Source organism: Salvelinus alpinus, chromosome 8 (genome assembly GCF_045679555.1).
Source record: "Salvelinus alpinus chromosome 8, SLU_Salpinus.1, whole genome shotgun sequence".
NCBI lineage: Eukaryota > Metazoa > Chordata > Actinopteri > Salmoniformes > Salmonidae > Salvelinus > Salvelinus alpinus.
The window spans coordinates 24,124,478-24,143,909 of NC_092093.1; the positions used below are offsets into that span (position 1 = coordinate 24,124,478).

The 19,432-nt window shown below is 40.7% G+C and overlaps 1 protein-coding gene across 1 annotated transcript; it reads right to left on the minus strand.

The window, feature by feature from the left end:
- Nucleotides 1-299: 299 nt before the first annotated feature.
- LOC139582280 (ankyrin repeat and SOCS box protein 2-like) lies at nt 300-19,202 on the minus strand. The gene is made up of 10 exons (XM_071412291.1): nt 19,101-19,202; nt 18,733-18,992; nt 16,535-16,828; nt 14,215-14,384; nt 11,456-11,611; nt 10,705-10,950; nt 9,405-9,576; nt 3,389-4,001; nt 2,440-2,581; nt 300-775 (listed from the first exon to the last, which is right to left on the minus strand). The coding sequence occupies exons 3-10, from the start codon at nt 16,819-16,821 to the stop codon at nt 624-626; spliced, it is 1,938 nt and encodes a 645-aa protein (XP_071268392.1). The 5' UTR covers nt 16,822-16,828; nt 18,733-18,992; nt 19,101-19,202; the 3' UTR covers nt 300-623.
- Nucleotides 19,203-19,432: the final 230 nt, after the last annotated feature.

Sequence of the window (19,432 nt, forward strand, 5' to 3'; positions counted from 1 at the left end):
CTAGTTCCCGGTTTGTCCCGGGGACATCCCCAACACAGGAGGTTGGTGGCACTTTAATTGGAGAGAATGGATTTCCAGGTGTCTATTTCCATTCCATTTGCTCCGTTCCAGCCATTATTATGAGCCGTTCCCCTCTCAGCAGCCTCCTGTCGTCCCCAAGGAGGTTTTTAGGATGTTCTTGGGACATTGTGTCATGGTCCCCTGGAGGTTTTTGTCACTTGATGGTCCCAGGTGTCACAAACCATTAGAAGTAAAGTAATGAAGTGTAATGTATAGCATGTTACTGTACAGCCACTCTGTTCCAATTTAGGTGTTTATCGGTGTCCAAATCTGTCATTTAAGGGGAAACACAACTTGCATTGTAAAAAGTAATGTACAATTGCTTATAATACCATATACTATACTGGTATTATGTTTGGAAGAAAAATATTAAATAATAATAATAATAATAATAAAATAAATTGAGGACCACTTGCAGTACCCCATGTTGGTAAGCACTGCTCTATATTACTGCTCAAATTTGAGTAAAAGGATTCACACCAAAAACACTGATTATGTCAAAAGATTTTGTGCTGTAGTCCCTCATCATCTCTTACTTTGACTATAATGTCACACACTATTATTCACAAAACATTTTCTTGGTTGCGCTCTTCGTGGTTGAGGTACTTGATTAGTCGTGGTGGGAGGGGCAGTTTTTTGATGCACCTCAGTCTGTGGATTCCAACCTGCTGGCGAATCTTCAGCCTGCACAGCTGCATCAGTGGACGTGATTGCGCTGGAAGACATTGGCAACAGATACAGTAATACTGTATGTGACGCTTGTATATAGAAAGTACATAACATGTGCACAAGTCATTCCAAATAAGTGGCTGTTTGGGCAGTGTCGTGTGTGCATGCATGAATTCCCCCTCATCCAATCAGTAACCCCAGTAGCCAAGGGCATAACTTTGTGTTGAATATTGGGGGGGTTCAGGGTCAATGGATTCGGGGTTTGACACCCTTGTAGGGGGTTTGGGGGCATTCTACCCCCCCAAAAAAGAAGAAAAAAAGAAATAGCTGTGAAATGGTGGTTTCTGGTTAATTTTTAAGGGAAAATACATACAAAACTTTTCTGATAATTTGGACAATCACAACTGAAATACCAATCATTTCTGTATTACTTTAAACTCTTGGTCTAACTAATATAATTCAGAAAGTCACCATCAAACCCCTGCTTTAACTACATTTACATGTCATAACCCATTATTCTGTTTGTGTACCCTTCACCACACTTTTCATCGTCTAAAATATATTTTCCCCCTCCAGAAATTAGGCTAACAACATACTGGTCCATATTATCAGGCTGGTGTGTTATTTAGCAATGAGCTAAATAACCTGTAGCCTAACTGATGCAGCATGCAGGCTGGCTGCAGCATACTGGCATTTGTGCATTTAGCCAGATCAGTGCTTCCCAAACTTTAGTTAAGTTGGTTCTAGAAGTATTGTAAGGATGATTATTAGGTTGCATAAACATGATTAGTGCTATCCCCCCAGAATTTTGGCCTTCATATTGTTTTTTTGAACATTAATAAGGAGGATAGGCTTTCGCTGCTGGCCAGAGTCTGAGAGACATGCAGGGCAAGCTGCACTGAGAGAAACAGGCTGGCTTGAGCCTACTGCCTGAGGTTCAGATAATTATTTAAAGGTTGAAAATATTTCCACAGTGGTCATTGAGCTCTCAAAATTGATCCCAATATAACCGTTACCAACTACCACTTGTTTTGAAAACTAGCATTCACATGTGAGATGCGCATCACTTCACAATAGAAACTTTCCCCATTTGACAAAATATAATTTTCAATATAATTATTTTTCATGCTTATGAATTTACCATAAAATGTGACTGTACTAATTGATTTGTTATAAGTTAGCTCACAGTTTTGAGGGTTTGCTAAGAAGAGAGAGATGAAAGAGAGAAAGAGAGAAAGAGAGGAGATATTGCACGTTTCTCTGTTCTTCTTACAAGCCTTGCTCAACTTTTTTCCCCCTCTGAGTACCGGGCCAAACCAAAAGCATAATTGGTGGCGGGGGGATCCAATCATAAAATGAAGAATTGAGGAACACTGTGCGCTGTAAAGCCACAGAAATCCAGTAGCTACCTGACACTTCACAGTGGGAAAATTATTTTTAATCAATCAAACCCAGGTCTCTAGTGACACCTCTAGCACTGCGATACAGTGCCTTAGACCACAGTGCCACTCGGTCCCTTATGAGCCTGCCAGCAGCTGCTAGCTAGAGATTAGCTCTGGGATCCAGGTCAAGGCACCACTGTAACAGGCTGGTATGAACCCTGCTTATTAGCCAAGCATACAGTCCTGCTATACCAAAATGCTACCTTATGTTGTGTAGTATGTGTAGGTGTGTCTGTGTGTATGTACAGTATGTGTACATGACACTCACTTGCTTTCTCCTTGATGACTTCCCAGTCCTCCAAGCTATCTAGGTGCTCAGTAAGTCTGGAGCAGAGTTTCACATGGCCAACGTAATTCAGGAGTACATCTATGATGGGTCCTGCCCAGCGAGTAAAGATTACCTCACAGAACTAATGATGGAAACACAAAAAGCAATGGTAGGCTATGGTATATTGTATTTTTTAGTCTCTACTTTACAAGAAGTGTCCCAAATACCTATGTGCTAACATGACAGCTTAACAATTATAGACGTTTACAGTGTAGGTAAACATTATTACATAGTAAATCAAAAAAACATTCCTTACCACAGGACACTTCAATGAGTGACTATAAAGGGGGAAATTAAATTGATCTGTTTCTGCATAGATCCGATAATTTATTGACAGTACATATTATGAAAGAGAGTGCTCCTTTTTCTATATTTCAACCCGGTGAAGTGTCCTGGGGTAAGGAATGTTTTGGGGATTTTCAAGTCCCTCAGTCTAGGAACTGATTACCTTTTTTGATCAAGCTGGGCTAAAGCACGTTTGGATACACTTTCTTGCCATTGTTACATAGTACTTACAACTGTTGCCGACAGCATACCACCCTGCATCCCACTGCTGGCTTACCTCTGAAGCTAAGCAGGGTTGGTCCTAGATGGGAGACCAGATGCTGCTGGAAGTGGTGTTGTAGGACCAGTAGGGAGCACTCTGGCCTCCGGTCTTAAGATCGAATCCCAGGGCAGTGAATGGGCCATTTCCCTGCTCAGAGTGCTGTCTTTCGGATGGGATGTTAAACGGGTGACCTGACTCACTGTGGTCATTAAAAATCCCCCTTATTGCAAGAGTAGGGGTGTTAAAGCTGGTGTCCTGGCTAAATGTCCATTTTGGCCACCTAATAATCCCCCTTATTCTTATTTGGCATTATATTTTATAATGTATGTAAATATATTACACATATGCACATACTAAACATTTAATTGTTATTTTGTTTACCTGAACAGGTTCCCCAGTGTTTCTGAGTGTATTGGTATTGTAGTGCAAGTCATCCCTCTCAGAGGTATCCTGATGTGGTGGGTGTGGACCACTGCCATAAGTGCAACTAAAACAGGAGAGGGCGTCGCAGCCATTGTCCATCAGATACTTCAGCATGGACAGGTACTTCATACCAAATATGAGGGTGGCCGGGAACGAGGTGGGGTGAGTGGGTACGTTGGCGTTGACATTGGCACCGTGCTCCACCAGCAAAGTGACCAATTCGATACTACCCTGCCTCAATGCTACCAGTAGAGGGTTGAAGGTGTCCAGGTTTGGGATGGCGCCGGCTTCTAGAAGCATGGTGGCTGCGTCCACGTTGCCATTGGCGACAGCGAAGTAGAGAGTCGTGCTACGATGGTCCTCATACATCATGGAGCGGTCATCTGATAGCATGGCGTTGACGTCGTAGCCGGCCTCAATCAGGACCTCCACAACTGCATCCCTGTTGCACTCGGCGGCCAGGTGGAGGGGACTGACTCCACTGCGATTCACTCTGTACTTGCTGGTGACTTTGATCAGCATTGACACGATACTGAAATAGAAAACCACACAGAGGAAATTAGGGGGTGCCCAGAGTGGAAGATTAGTGTTCGGGTTAAAGCATTCCCTTAAAACATTCCTAAAGTTTCCATATTTTTCAGAAATCACAGTTAGAGTATTCCCAGATGGAGAATTCCCTTCCTGGTTACTACCCTTCTGATAGCAGGAATCCTCCAACCGGAATCCTCCAACTGGAATTCTCCAACCGGAATCCTCCAACTGGAATTCTCCAACTGGAATCCGAGGAATCCAAGTCTCCACAAGAAATACCGTCACAGGACACAAGGCATACAGTACACATTCTATTCCGAAAAATAACATTTCTTCACAGCTTTGTTGTGGTGTGTCTAGAATATGTGTCACAGTTCTGACTAAACCTAGCATTTTGCATTGTGTACTTTACGAACTGAAAGATTACAGTAGCATTTTCATTGGTTGAGAGTCCCTTTCTAACTTCTGTTCATTTCAGTTTAGGTGCGGAGAAAGGTGCATGTGAGTCAGTGGAGTTGGAAATAGAAACTAGGAGGTAGAGTACAGCGGCGATCAGTGCCGTTTAAGATGAGGGAGGACAATATTTCTTTTTTAATGAGCATGGCCTTATTTCTATTACAGCATATTGGATGACTGTCATACATATTCCGTTCAACCAGCTTAATGCAATATCGATAGGTTTAGGCTACTATAGGATACTCACACTTTCCCTATGCCCATCATGAGGTTGCTACAACCGAGCCTATAAATGGAAGTTTATAACGTAGGTGAACAGGTCAAGAGAAATTTTAGTAATCAAGGTGACAGACAATGACACATTCAATACCACTTTGCACATTCTTGTCTCCATCCGTTCTAGGGTGTAATCATTAGTCCAACAGTTGCAACAAGAGTTTCTATTGGACAATTCAGGTATGTTTATCCCCATTTATAAAAGTGGCAGTAATAAAGCCTCTCTTGAAAAAGCCAAACCTTTTCCTGGAAAATGTAAAAGACCTATCGGCCTATATCGAATCTCCCATTACTCTCAACATTTAAAAAAAATCTGCTGCACGGCAACTCACTGCCTTCTTGAAGACAAATAATGTATACGAAACGCTTCAGTCTTGTTTTAGATCACATCATAGCACCGAGACTGCACTCGTGAAGGTGGTAATTGACCTTTTAATGGCATTAGACCATGTTCTTGCCTGGTTTAGATCTTATCTATTGGAAAGATATCAGTTAGTCTCTGTGGATGGTTTGTCTTTTGACAAATCAATTGTAAGTTTCGCCGTTCCTCAAGGTTCTGTTTTAGGACCACTATTGTTTTCACTATATATTTTTCCTCTTGTTGATGTCATTCAGAAACACAATGTCAACTTTCACTGCTACGTGGACGACATACAGCTGTACATTTCAATTAAATTGCCTACCCTGAAAGCCTGTGTTTCAGACATTAGGAAGTGGATGACGGCAAAGGTTTTACTTTTAAACTCAGACAAAACAGAGATGCTAGTTCTAGGTCCCAAGAAACAAAGAGATCTGCTGTTGGATCTGACAATTAATCTTGATGGTTGTACAGTTGTCTCAAATAAAACTGTGAAGGACCTCGGCGTCACTCTGGACCCTGATCTCTCTTTTGACAAACATATCAAGAATATTTCAAGGACAACTTTTTTCCATATTCTTAACATTGTAAAATCAGAAACTTTTTGTCCAAAAACTATTCAGAAAAGCTAAACAATGCTTTTGTCACTTCTAGATTAGACTTCTGCAATGCTTTGGTCTCCGGTGACCAGGATAAAGCACTAAATAAACTTCAGTTAGTGCTAAACACGGCTGCTAGAATCCTGCCTAGAACCACATTTTTTTATCATATTACTCCAGTGCTAGCCTCTAGAGTGCAGTCTGGCCCAGGGGTGCGAAGGTGAACGGCAAGGTTCCTCTCTAGGTTTCTTCCTAGGATCCTGCCTTTCTAGGGAGTTTTTCCTAGCCACCGTGCTTCTACATCTGCATTGCTTGCTGCTTGGGGTTTTAGGCTGGGTTTCAGTATAGCAGTTTGTGACTTCTGCTGATGTAAAAAGGGCTTTATAAATACATTTGATTGATTGATTGACCTACAGTAGCTACAGGACAGCAGCTTAAGTTCAAAGCTACAGTCTGGGATCTGGGAATTATGGTAATTTCAATTATTGAACCATTGATTCTATTATTGGATAATATAATGTATAAATGTACACCAAAGTATTTTTTTAGGAGCATCAGTTTGTGACAGAGGTCTCAGTAGAGTTAGGCAGCCAGGCGAGACAAGTCTGTGACAGAGGTGAGGTGCATTTTCTGCAGATACAACACTTTATTCTCTCTGTCCAGCAAACACTGGACAAGCCAGATGCTATTTTAAGGCAGTCTGACAAACCTCCAAAGTTGATTTCCAAACTGTATCAATGGTTGACAGAGGCTTTTCACCGTTGACACAAAATTGTAAATCTAAAATGTGAGGAAGACCTGGTGATGAAACGATACAGATATGTTAGAATGCCCAGTCATGTTCATATAATCTCAGACATAAATTACTGCAGTTTAAGACCATCCATAGAACCTACTATATGCTAGTGAAACAGAATATCATGCACTCAGAAATTGTATTAATCTGCTGGAGGTGTAAAGCTCAAAAGGGGACATATTTGCATATGTTGTGGTCTTGTGAAGGCTGGCTGAATTCTTGCAAAGAGTATGTACTTTTATCTCAGCATGTCTACAGATTCTCCCTTGTCCCTGTTGTTGTTTTCTTGGAAATGTTTATACTGGAAACCGTTATCAGAAGAAACTGTGTAACCTAGCATTTTATATGGGCTCCCAAGTGGCGCAGTGGTCTAAGGTACTGCAGCTCAGTGCTAGAGGTGTCATTACAGTGCCTGGTTCAATTCCAGGCTGTATCATAACCGGCTGTGATTTGGAGTCCCATAGGACGGCACACTATTGGCCCAGCGTCGTCTGGGTTAGGTTTTGGCCGGGGTAGGCCGTCATCGTAAATAATAATTTGTTCTTAACTGACTTGCCTAGTTAAATAAAGGTTAAAAAAATAAAATAATAATAATAATAATAATGATGCACCTGACTTGACTTATTCATTTTAGCTCCTAGTGGTGCAAAGGGCCTAAACTTGCACCATCAAGGCCATATTAGACACTAATACCCGTTAGTGGTGTGGGGGTTGTGATTTGTTGTGGTTTGGGTATTGTTACTGTTTTGACTGATAGCCTGTGACCTCTGACCTCTGTGTGATCAGGTGATCAGGAAGGGCGAGGTGAGCTGCTGCTGGATCTGCACTACCTGTAAGGACAATGAGATTGTCCGGGATGAGTTTACCTGTCAAGCCTGTGACCTGGGCTGGTGGCCTGATGACGAGCTGGAAGGTAACTAACTAACTGGGAACTATGTATTTATGAGCCATGATGACTGACTACATGGATCTACCTGGCTGTATCTCCTCCAGGTCCAACCCCCTCTAACCCTAACATCTTCTCTAACCTGTATGTCCGTCCCAGTCACTATCCCCTCTATCTATACCTCCCCCAGCCTTGGCCCGCCCTCATCTACTCTAACACCCACCTCCCTAGTCTCCCAATCCACCACAACATACTGACAATATATGACAAAACTCAACAAATTTGTCCTTAACTGACTTTCCTAGTTAAATAAATAAATAAAATAGTGGCTAATAAATGCATTGCCATTAATTGGAAGGTTGATTTTCCTCCCACAATGTATGGAAGAAATGTAAAGTTATGTACAGTATCATTAGATTTTGTTTTAAGATTAAGGATACACTGTGCAACTTTCACAGGGTCTGGATGTCTTTTATGGAATACTGTATTGTATTGAAAACATGCCCACATCAGGGGATATTTAGACAATCCCTAGCTGCTGGGCTGCTCAGTCCTTACTGTTGTCACTCTGGCCTTGGCCTAACACACCTGAAGCCGTTAATGAATGTTTTACTAAGATCCTAAAGCTGAGTGGGGTGTGTTGGATTGGGGCGCTACAGGGTCGTGGACCCCTAGGGGCAGGACGGGGTGACCCAGCTATATTGTGTGCAAGTACTATTAGGCTTATGATATGAATTCTGTGGAGGGTGTACTGTTTCTGTGTGTTGATGTGTGTTGGAAGTTGTGTTGGGGAGAGTTGAGTTATTGACGAGACTGGTGGGGGTCCCGTGTGCAGTTAGCTCTGGCTGGCTGGGCTGTCTGGCTGAAATTTGATATAGAGGATGTCTTAAAGACAATCAAAAGTTGTTTTTGTACTTTATTTGTAAGAGTTGTTCATTTGTTGGGCTATTGGTTAAAGGTGCAACACAATATTGATTATTGAATTATCATGGATTCAGTCTTAGTTCAGTCTTATCAATCACTTAAACATTTAATAATATCTTACCTAGCTTAATGACTGTGGGCATTTTTGCTTATTTTTGTTGTTCTAAATAGAGACGGCTAAAAGGGCCATTGTGTAGAAATGCAGGAAATGGGCTTTAGATGCCTGAAAAAATGGGAGGACACCCAGTCCCCTTCCCAAGTTATGTCCCCTTCTGCAAATGGCACTGCTGGGTGATTTAAAAAGTCTGTTCTGTGCAGATGGTCAGGGGCTGGAACATAATTATAATAACTTGTACACTGCAAATTGACCGCAAGTAAGCACAAACAGATAACATTTTACAATAATGTTATCATTTCAAAGCTTGATTAAATTGAGACACCATTATGTATCTCTATTGATTTGAATTCCTGGTGAGTTTACAGTGTTTTTAGTCCAACAACGAATCTAATAACAAAGAAATAACATCGCTCGCTATTTTAAGCTAATTTGAGTTCAAATGGCACTTCTGGGAAGTACACCTAGTTTCCTGAAACAAGTCACATTTTAGCAATTATATTTACTTTTTATACTTAAGTATATTTAACACCAAATAGTTTTAGACTTTTACTCAAGTAGTTTTTTACCTTGTGACTTTCACTTTTACTTGAGGCATTTTCTATTAAGGTATCTTTACTATTACTCAAGTATGGTAATTGGATACTTTTTCCACCACTGCTTATGTAAACAAATCCAAACAGCTGTGCTGCTGGGCAGGTCGGTCTCTGGATAGACCTCAAACGCCGCCGATGTTTATCCCGTGTTAGTGGGCATTGTAGAAATCAAAAGCCAACCTTCATGTAAGTCATGGAAAAATCTTGTACACAAAACTCTGTTTTGGACGATACTGACTTTATGACTAGAATAAATGTTTCTGACTAGTTGTGATGCTACATATGCTGTTTTCGACAAGAGAAGTTAGTTCTAGAGTTCAGTTCTGCTTTAAGGGTGCTGTGCATTGATATTTGTAGTATTCCCATGTATCAAGGTATTGTAAGCTAATTGCAGTTACCCATCAGCTCCTCGTTGGGCAGCAATATGTAGTGGCAGAAGTCCTTTATTGCCCACTTTGTTGGCATCAGCATCCTGAGAAAGAAGAAGCTCCACAATGTCCTCATGGCCATTCTTAGCCGCTTCATACAGAGCGGTGGCCCCATCACTTGCCTCACTGTTGATGTCAGCACCTAGAACATATTCAGCGCAACTGACAGTTAGAAAAGTCAACAAACGATCCATAGTAAGAGGTCCATGACCGTTTTATGTGATCTGCGCCCTTTGGCCGTTCATCAAGGCATTCCTAGTCGATCACCAAACATGTCTGTAAAAAACTCAACGATAAAGGCTGTGATAAAGACTTGTGCTCCCTTTTTTTCTTGCTGTTGGTGGTAGGTGTACTTGATTCAGAAGCCCTGCGCACCGGATAAGCAAAGTGCTCCCATTATTAGCAGATCTTCATGTCTCTTTTAATATCAAGGAATATTTAACTTTTTCTGGTCATAGGAATAACATGAATTTGTGCATGAGGCAGATGCGGTGCGACTCGAGTTTTGCCATCTGGTAGAAGATGGTGTCCTCTCTTTCTGGTCAGTCTCACCAGAAGAAAGGAAGGAGAGAGCAGGGACAGTGAGAGTTAGACTCTCTGCTGCTCTCTCCCTCCCTTCGTTGATACTAATGCCGTGTTCAAAACAACTGGGAACTGGGAAATCTCTGACTTCTGTCTTCAGTGCGTTCAAGACAACTGGGATATCAGGAAAAAACGAGATCCGACTGTGAAAAGTGGTTTTGAACGGTCATCCAACTTGGAATTCCAAGTCGGAAACTCTAGCATCTTTCTAGACCTCTGATCACTGACGTAATGATTTGACCTTGTTTTTTTCCGAGTTTCCAGTTGTCTTGAAAGCACCATTACCATCAGAAGCAGATACCATCAGTCCAGTAAAATAAAAAAGGTACTTATTTGCAAATTATTTCAATTCATGCTCAGTTGTGCCTCGTAAGTGCTACACCAACTGATCTATTTAGTAATCAAAGCTCGAGTTTTGAAATATAATATGGTCTGAGAAGAACAATATTGGCAGGCCAAGCATGTTGTAGCTAATATGCTGTGATCATATATTAGGCCTACTCCACAAACCTCAATCTTACAGAATAATTGTTTTTATTAGGTTAATGTTAAATTTTTTAAGCCATTAAAAAAAATCTGAGTGGTAGCTCTATGCTTGCTTATTGACTGCGAAAGTAATCTTGACTCAGAAAAGGTTGGTGACCGCTGGCCTACAGAGTTCACCCATTTTCCCAGGGGAAAGACATACCGTGTTTAATGAGAAATCGAAGTGTTTCCTCGTGTCCACTCTGGGCTGCAGTAAAGAGGGGCGCGATACTGTACATGTTGGTTGGGCTGAGCTTCGCCCCGGCCTGGACCAAGATCTCACAGATCTCCACGTTGTTGCGGCTCACAGCCTCCTGGAGAGCTGTACAGCCCTGAATGCAGTGTTTGTTCACCACAGCACCGTGATTCAGAAGCATGACCACAATCTCAGCATTACCACTTTCACAAGCTGTGGAATACAGTCAAAGATCAAGTTAAATGGAAGAAATCCCAGACTTTGTTAGTCATGGAAGACAGTGTTTCCTAAACAAGGGTTTGGGGGTATTCCCAGTGTATGTAAGACAGCTTAGAATGGTATTGGAAGAGACATTCTGTAATGGCAGATTTTGAGTGTAGCTGTATTTCTCATATCAAGCCATCCCTGTCCCCCCATATACCTTTCCTTTCTCATGAAGTGTGCACTGGTTCACTAGTATTCCCCACAAATGCTAAAGCATTAGATCGGTGTAGGCTTCGGCTGGAGGAATTCTTGTACCAGTCATTTTCTTTCAAATCCATGAAGGGCAAGTTTTTCATTCAGTTTTTTCTCACAGTGTGCTGATCTTGCTGCCCAACACATAATTTTATTATCAGTCAAGTAGCCTATGACTTAGTACGCTTAAAATAAAAGGATAATTACAAAGTGATAGGCATATAATCTAGGTCTTAGTAGGTCTCTAAGGCAAATGTGTTACCTTTGTAGAGTGGGGTCTCTCTGTCCTTGTTGGCGAGGTCTGGGTCAGCCCCCTTCTCCAGAAGCATCTCTACACAGGCCACCTTTTCCCTGTACACCGCCAAGATGAGAGCAGTCTGGCCTTTCAGGTCACACTTGTTAATCATACTAGGTAGAGCTTGAAGGGTGAAAAGAAGAACACAAAATTAGACTAGGCTATACTTTATTTTATACTGTATTTTAGTCTGCTACTTAGCTGGGTTTTAATTGGTAAAATGGTAAAATACTTGGTAATTATGTGGTAAAAGGGGTGTTCCATTTGGTATGGACTGCTATTGTGCTCAATCGTTAAATTCTTTGACGTGAGCCGAGAAAATATAAATTGCCTTCAAGCCACTGATGCAGACCTTTGGAACATCTACATTTTAAAGTCTAATAAATCAATGTAATATAGGCTACACCATCACAACAAATCCATTATTTATTTTAGACAGATCTAAAGAAACATGAGATGAAGAAAATGTAGTCTATTTCAGAAGAAAAGAATAGCATACTCTGAGTTGTCGTTATGTTAGGTCCTGATCTGGCTATGCCAAATGGCTGTGGGCGACACTAGTTCATTTAGCAGACAAGATTTACTTAGAAATCCGTGGCATTGTTTCATATTATTTTATAGTATTAGTATTATTATTAAGAATACAATTGATCAAAGCTGAATAAAATAGAAAGGATATTTTCTCCAAATGATTTGAGGGAGTGCACACATGCATCTATTCTGTGTTGAGCGGTTAACAAAGAAACAGGTGCTCCTACAGTGTATGCTTAATTTAGAGTTATTTATGTAACTTTAGTTGTGATACAAACGTTGGGCTATACGTTTTGAGTTTTAATACATTCTAAGGCTGCATGATGAGACTAATGACTATTTGAAAAAAGTTGCATGAAAGGCATGAGCTCTGCTTTGTTTTTTTGTGCAGACTGTACACACTTCATCAGTCGCTCATTCACAATTTGACAAGCACTTAATAATGCCATCCCCTGTGTGTGGCCGCAATGCCCCTTAAAAAAATCTGTGCTTTTTGCGGCCAGGGGCCATTGTGCCCTTGGGCTGAATCTAATAATTATAATTCCCTTTTCCCGGCTACATGCTCCAAAGCACCTCTCACTGAAATGGCTCTCCATCATGTGATCAGGTCTTTCTCACAAGCTACAAGTGAAGACAGACACACCAGGGACTCAACTGCATGCATCCTTATCCAATTCCGAGGTGCATATTGAAGATATTGGAAAAACTGTCCACATTTACTTTTTGTCAGCCAACAAGATGAGTAGGCCTAACGAACAGCAAAAAATCACTAGCCTATGTCAATCTAACATCCTCCATAGTAAAAAAGACGACTTATTCTATTCTGTGCAAGAAATAAATATTTCAAACATAGTCTGGGACAGTTGTGGAATGGAATAGATCCCAAATGAATGCAACCACTAGCATCCCAAAAACTTTTAAGCAATGAGGCTGACACAACAGATCAGAACGTTTAGCTTAAAAATGTTGATAATCTATTTGACTATATCTTCACATTATAAGCGCCGCATTACGCACATGGCAGTAGGCTATAAGTGGAAATGTTCCATTAGCTAGAAAACACCATTATCGAAAGTGACTGCAAATGTGATTATGCATGTAATGCTTTTATTATAAAGTTGCATTTTTATGGTGAAAAGGATCTTCCCAAAACTCACGTGAAACTCCATGTGCTGTGTATGTATGCCAGTTAGGCTTTACACCTGTTGGAAAGTGGATTAATGTGCTTAATTTTAAGAAGTTATTTGGCCACTAGTTGTGATAGAAACATTATCAAAACATATAGGCCTATGGCCTAGAATGCACGAGGTGTGTGACCTTGATTTGAAAAAGTCGCAAAAAAAGGCATGTGTTTCTTGCCTTATTGCACACAAGCTGGGCATCATTCACAAGTGATAATATATCATTCACATGTGATAGGCTAATATTGTCTATTCTTGATTTATTCTTGTCTTTACATATACTAAATAATATATGTGAAATTAGTTTTGATTTAGAATGGACCATTATCTGTCTCGAAACAGAGGCAGTGGGAAAAAGTACATGTCATCTGTATGCACTTAAATAGAGAATGGAGGACACTTTTACTGTGGTTCATGTTCATGCCAGCCAGGTAGGCTATACTCCTGTTGTAAAGAGAAGCAATGTGCTTAATATTAGGAACGTTGAGAAATAAATATAGTAAGCCTAGCCTATAGAAAGCAGAGTGATGGCCTCCTCTTTTTAATAGAGGCCATCACTCTGTTTTCTCACGCAATTGCATCGCCTATAGAAATTATGCAAAACATAAGCTCATGGGCTCTCATTAAATATTTGATTACATTTGCAATGATGTGAGAGTGATTAGAGGGACAATAGAGTGCTGAGTACCAGACAGTTAGCAAGTTTGGTAGGCTACTAATGACCATCAGCAGCATCAGCGCTTGGAGAAGCCTAATTTCCGTAACTAAACTGTCATGTGGAATTTGACTGCCATCATGACTCGTGACCGCCGGTGTGGCAGTATTAAGGTCACTGTAACAGCCCTAGTTACAACTACAAACTTTCTCGGTAAATATCAGGTCAACAAGCTGAAATAGGATTGTAAAATAAAAGTGTTACCAAAAAGGACAACAATCCCCAAAATTACTGTACTAATGTTAAACATTAACCTATCGCTATACATGTTCATACATGGACTTTTTAATTGCACTTACCCCCAAGAAGAACCCTGACACACTGGACTTGGCCATAATATGCAGCCTCGTGCAGCGGGATCCATCCATACTTGTCAGGCCACAGTATGTTATTCGCATTGTTTTTAGCCATAGCTTGAACCGTAGTCACATCTCCATTCAGGATGGCTTGCACAATAGTGTCCTGTTCCCTAATAGGCAAACATACCCATCATCATCCACTTGCTTTTTTCCTCTAGCCCACATGTACAATACAAGACATTAAGCGGAAATCCAGATCATTCTCAAACTCAGTAACTCTGTCAGTGATTCCTTTTTTTAATTAGTTAACTTTGAGTTATGGATAGTGGATTAAAACAAAATACACTCATCCTTAGTTAGGGTTTATGGTGTTGGAAAAACATTGGTTACCTTAAAAGGGTAATTCCACCACTTTATCTCAAGCACAATAGCACTGTCTACGTTTGTGAAAATGGCGCTGTGGTTAAAAGATAAGATAAAAAAGTGAAATTTGATGTCATCAAAACTAAAAACGTTTTTAAAAGCAGTGATTTGTAAACACTACTAGAATGGTGGTGACACGGTGAGCAGGAGAAGGCCCTCCCATGGCTAGAAACTTGTTGCAGATTTAGAAAATCATTGTTATTATTATTCAGTTATTATTATTCAGTTGTATTTGCCATTTTCTTATCTTGAAAAGTGAAAGTGGTGGAATTTCCCTTTAAGCAGATCATTCCCAGCAGGTTTGTATCCTATGAGGTGGAAAAATAACATACAATAAATGCCATCACATATTAATACAAACATCATTACATATCCTAAAGTGTTCATGTCTTGGTGTGAAGGGAAGATGTGTTGCTAAGATACCCTTTGTGAAAGAAGACACTTACTCCTCTGTCTCCAGCACATACTGAATGGAGCCGTCGCCTCTGTGCTATGCCAGCATGCGCTTTCCATTGCCTGTGACAAAATGAGTCACCACAACGTCGTCACATTTCCTTCTTTCTTCACATTTACTTCTCCTGCTACAATAACAGTGAGATATACTCAGTTGACAGTCACAGCTGACTGCTGCAAATGTGTACGTAAAATGAACTAAACTAATACAGTGGGACCCTAAGCTCATTGGATATTGTGTGTTTCTTCAAAGTGAAATGTTTGATTCTCATTGCTGACATGCTTACTATGAAAAGCTCTGTATCAATCACTACAGTACACACATCTAAAATACCTGTCTTCAATTCTAGTTCATATCGCCACTATAATGTTCCTCTGAAAGCTTTTTCTTAGGGGTAGGCTTGAGACATGTGCATATCCAACATGCACAGTTGCAGGACACTAAAAAGTTAGTTTAATAAAATAAAAAAACTTGTACCATGCTACAGATTTTCGCGACAAACTATCGCTAGGAGATGCTAGAGCAACGTGTTGCACAAGCACACGCAATGCAGCAATTGTCCTGCCAATACCGTAACATGACCTAGTAAACCTTATAAAGCCTGCAATCTTGCATCCAACTCAGCACGGAGACTTGTTTTCATCAGTGTTGCTATTTTTCAACCTTGGTGACATGTGAACTTCAGACCATGCTACTTGGATGTATTCCCAAAAAGCCTGTTGGGCAAGGGATCAGTATCATGAGATTTGATGGGACAGGTGTTTGGCACGTGGCCCACTGGAATCAATCAGACCAGACTGTAAACAAGGTGTTGTATGTCAACAAACGATACTCTAGGCGTCTCGGCTTTCCAGCTAGCAGTAAGCGGGTAAATAGTTTAGTCACGTTAGCTAAGCAGACGTAAACACCTCACAAGTCAAGTCATTCGTTTGAGAAAACAGTCACTCTCATGCATATCTGCAACCTACATATGATATCGAATGGCAAAACCCACAAACGTAAGGTTATATGATTCGGAAAACATTTGCATTGTACAGTGACACATAGACACATATGACTGACTAGAGCAACATAATAATCAGAGAACACTTTCCTTGACCATGTCTTGACTGGCAACACTTTTTATTACATTGTCCTTGTGCTATGTAGTGACTTGATAAGTAACAAGAATTTCGCTACACTCGCAATAACATCTGCTAACAATGTGTATGTGACCAATACAATTTGATTTGGAACTACTTTGTAATGACCAGATAATTACTGTTGTACACTGTAACTACAGATATGTTATGTAATAAGGACAGTTATAGTGCAGCATGTCATTTTGACATTACATTGGAATTGTATGTAACTATCCATAGCCTACATCTTAATATAAATGGTGGCCCAAAACCCAAAGTGGATAATGAAAAAGAATGAAGGCTCTTTTCAGTTGGCACATACGCGTCAGTTGGGTTGGCAGTAGGCGGCCAATGTCTTGGTTCCTGCCTTGGTGGGTTTGGCTTGGTTGGGGATGGATTTGTCCTATACTGGTCTGTTCTTCTGCCTAGAGCTGTTGGGGTGTTGCTGGCTTCACCCGGTGAAGTGGCATTGTGGGCATTACTGAGGCTGCGTTCGATAGCCAGCAGAATCAGCTCGTCATCTGACAGGTTGTTGTAGAGACTGTAGTCATCAAACCCCAGGTTGTGGCCCGGCGTGGAACCAGGGATAGATATGCTGGCAACTGCCATGTTGGATCTGGAGAGAAAGAGAGGATACAGTGTATCAGTTATGTATGATGCATTATGTCCACCATGTTGGATCTTGAGAGACCCATTCCTAATCAATATACACCAGGGGTGGCCAAGCCTGGTCCGGGCGGGTGCTGTAACATCTTCCGTCTAGAGACCATGATTAAAGGGATAGTTCACCCAAATTACAAAATGACATATTGGTCTTGATTGTTCAGCTAAATGAATTTACTTTAAGATGATTTGGACTTGACGTGCGAAAATCTTATTATCGGGGATATTGACTTGCATTGGTCTTGTACCAGAAATGCAAAAAACGTATAACGTGTAGACAGTGCCCATGTCTTTCAAAAAAAGTTACAAAGTATCACTATATTACCGTGTCCATACTGCTTACAGTGTAGGAAAATCAAATGTAATTGGGGTGAGATTTCCCTTTAATTTGGACTGGAACACACTACATCATCCCCCTAAGTCCAGTGTAGTACATATATTACATAGGGTGGTTCCCAATACCCATTTCTGCTGAAGGGGTTTTGACCTGTTCACTACTTCCAAAAAATCTAAAAGCATTGGATTGATGGAGGCATGGTCTAGAGGGAGTTTCCACCATATTTTTTTCCACTAGGCTTCAAATCAGTGAAAGGAAGTGAACAAGTGCACACTTTGGGAGAAAGGAGAGATATTTGGGACGTACTGTAGCCAGAGACTAGGGGATTGATTCAATTGAACCTGCAATGTGGCATTTATGAAGCAGTCCCACGGTCATCAAATTCTAGAATGGTTTTGAGTAAAGTAAAGGAACATATGTGCAAGTGGGCTTGTCAATTAAGGTGAACTCCCTCCTAAGACAAACGTACCATGCAAATGGATGACTTGAAGGAAAAACTTTTATTGAATGGGTTTATTTAGGTTGGGTGAGACTGGGATTATGTTAGGATTGGATAATGAAATTATGATATGCTCCCCTTGAAATAGTGTTCAAATTTCACATTCAAATCATTAAAGTGATTTGTAAATAACCAAGGGTTGGAAACAGTTCAGGGAACAGATCCGAAAACCTGATATTTTTTTCTTCATGGAACAGAATTAGAACCACAAACGAAAGTGATCTAAACTGTTCCGGAACATAACCGTTATTTTAAAAGTATGGGAACCGGTTAAAAACATTATTTTACATAGTAGGCATTTCTTTCCTGTCTGACAAAAAACATGACAAAGCGCCTATGCAAAGCCCTCACTCTGTCACTCAGAAACTTATTCCAGTGTCTGCTTGCCTACTAGCTGAAAATCTATGCCAGTGTCTGTGTGTAGGCAATCTGCCCTCCCCCTCGGAAGACTAGTTTAGTGGCCTACTGACGTTACAAGCGTGATTCAGAAATTAGGGAGACAGATTTTTCATTCGAAAATAATGGATTCAACTTTTAAATACTACTTAAGGATACTATAGTTGTCACATTATCACGATTTATTAACTAGAAAAAAGTAAGACGTGTGTTTATTTTAATTCTCGTGCTGCAAGAATTGCTCCATCTTTCTGATGGTCAAAGACATTAAAAGTTCCTTCATATAAGCCGCTCCTTCGTAGATATATCTGTGAGCATAATTCAGATGATACATGTCATAACAACAAGATGCCCACCACGTCAAACCAAGCCTCCTCCACTCTCTTTCAGTCGCATCTCGCACCCTACACTCATCTGTCCAATGCATTTAAATAGCTTGCCTGATCCATAGCAAGCTGCTCTTTCCGCAGTGATTGGTGGAGTAATTTAATGTCGCTAAATGTAAAAACAAATCCATCTCAGAGGTTTAAAAAGGAACAGAAAGGTCCATGTAGGATTTTTTTTTCACAACAACAAAAGTGCACCAAAGTTGTCAAATAACAATGTAAATGAAAATGTGTCTTACCTTTCTCACAAGCTCTTACAATTTTCCAAAGGCAAAAAGAGTGTCAATGTTTCGCTCTCCAGTTAAACTCCCCCACTCCTCTGTCAGTAGATGTTTCGAGACAGGGCTTCCGATCCAGCCGTCTGGAATATTCTGGGAGCTTCACATGATATCGATAGGGTAGTGGGCCAACTTTTCCTCTCCCCCGTTCATAGCTCAGAATACTCCTGAGGGGGAGCTGTCCTAGATAGCACTGAACAACAAAACAAATAGCTGGAACTCTTGGGAGTAACAGCGAGGAATCCCAAAACATGGTGAGTATCTTACTAATCAGAAAATGTGTTAATCATACAATATGTGCATATTACAATAGAGTGATATTGACTGACTGTGTTCAATGGAAACTGTGAGTTGTCCCAAGTACAGTGTTCAGGCTTGTAATCATCCTGGGTCAGACAGACTCTTGCTGCGTCTGTGTCAGGTTTGGTTGTGGCGAGTTGGTGTTCCTTGTTCCTTATGTTGAGAGGTCTGGTATTGTGTTGTGTTACAATCAATGTAATGGAAAGAGGTGTTTATTGCGGATGCCTGTTTCTTATTTTTAGACAAACAAATCCATGGAAAAAGGGTCATGTTTATCGACAAGGTTGACTTCTTCCCATTTTGTTGGCAGGTCAATCTGCGTCATGTGTTTGTTTCATTTTGATCCGAGGGCACTTGGCAT

Excerpts from the sequence above, each read along its gene's own strand:
- LOC139582280 (XM_071412291.1), bottom strand. The coding sequence starts at position 16,821 with ATGGCAGTTGCCAGCATATCTATCCCTGGTTCCACGCCGGGCCACAAC. Across the intron at positions 14,385-16,534 it reads ACTGCCAACCCAACTGACGC|GGAACAGGACACTATTGTGC; the intron begins GTATGTGCCAAC and ends TTTGCCTATTAG. Across the intron at positions 11,612-14,214 it reads TGTCAGGGTTCTTCTTGGGG|CTCTACCTAGTATGATTAAC; the intron begins GTAAGTGCAATT and ends TCACCCTTCAAG.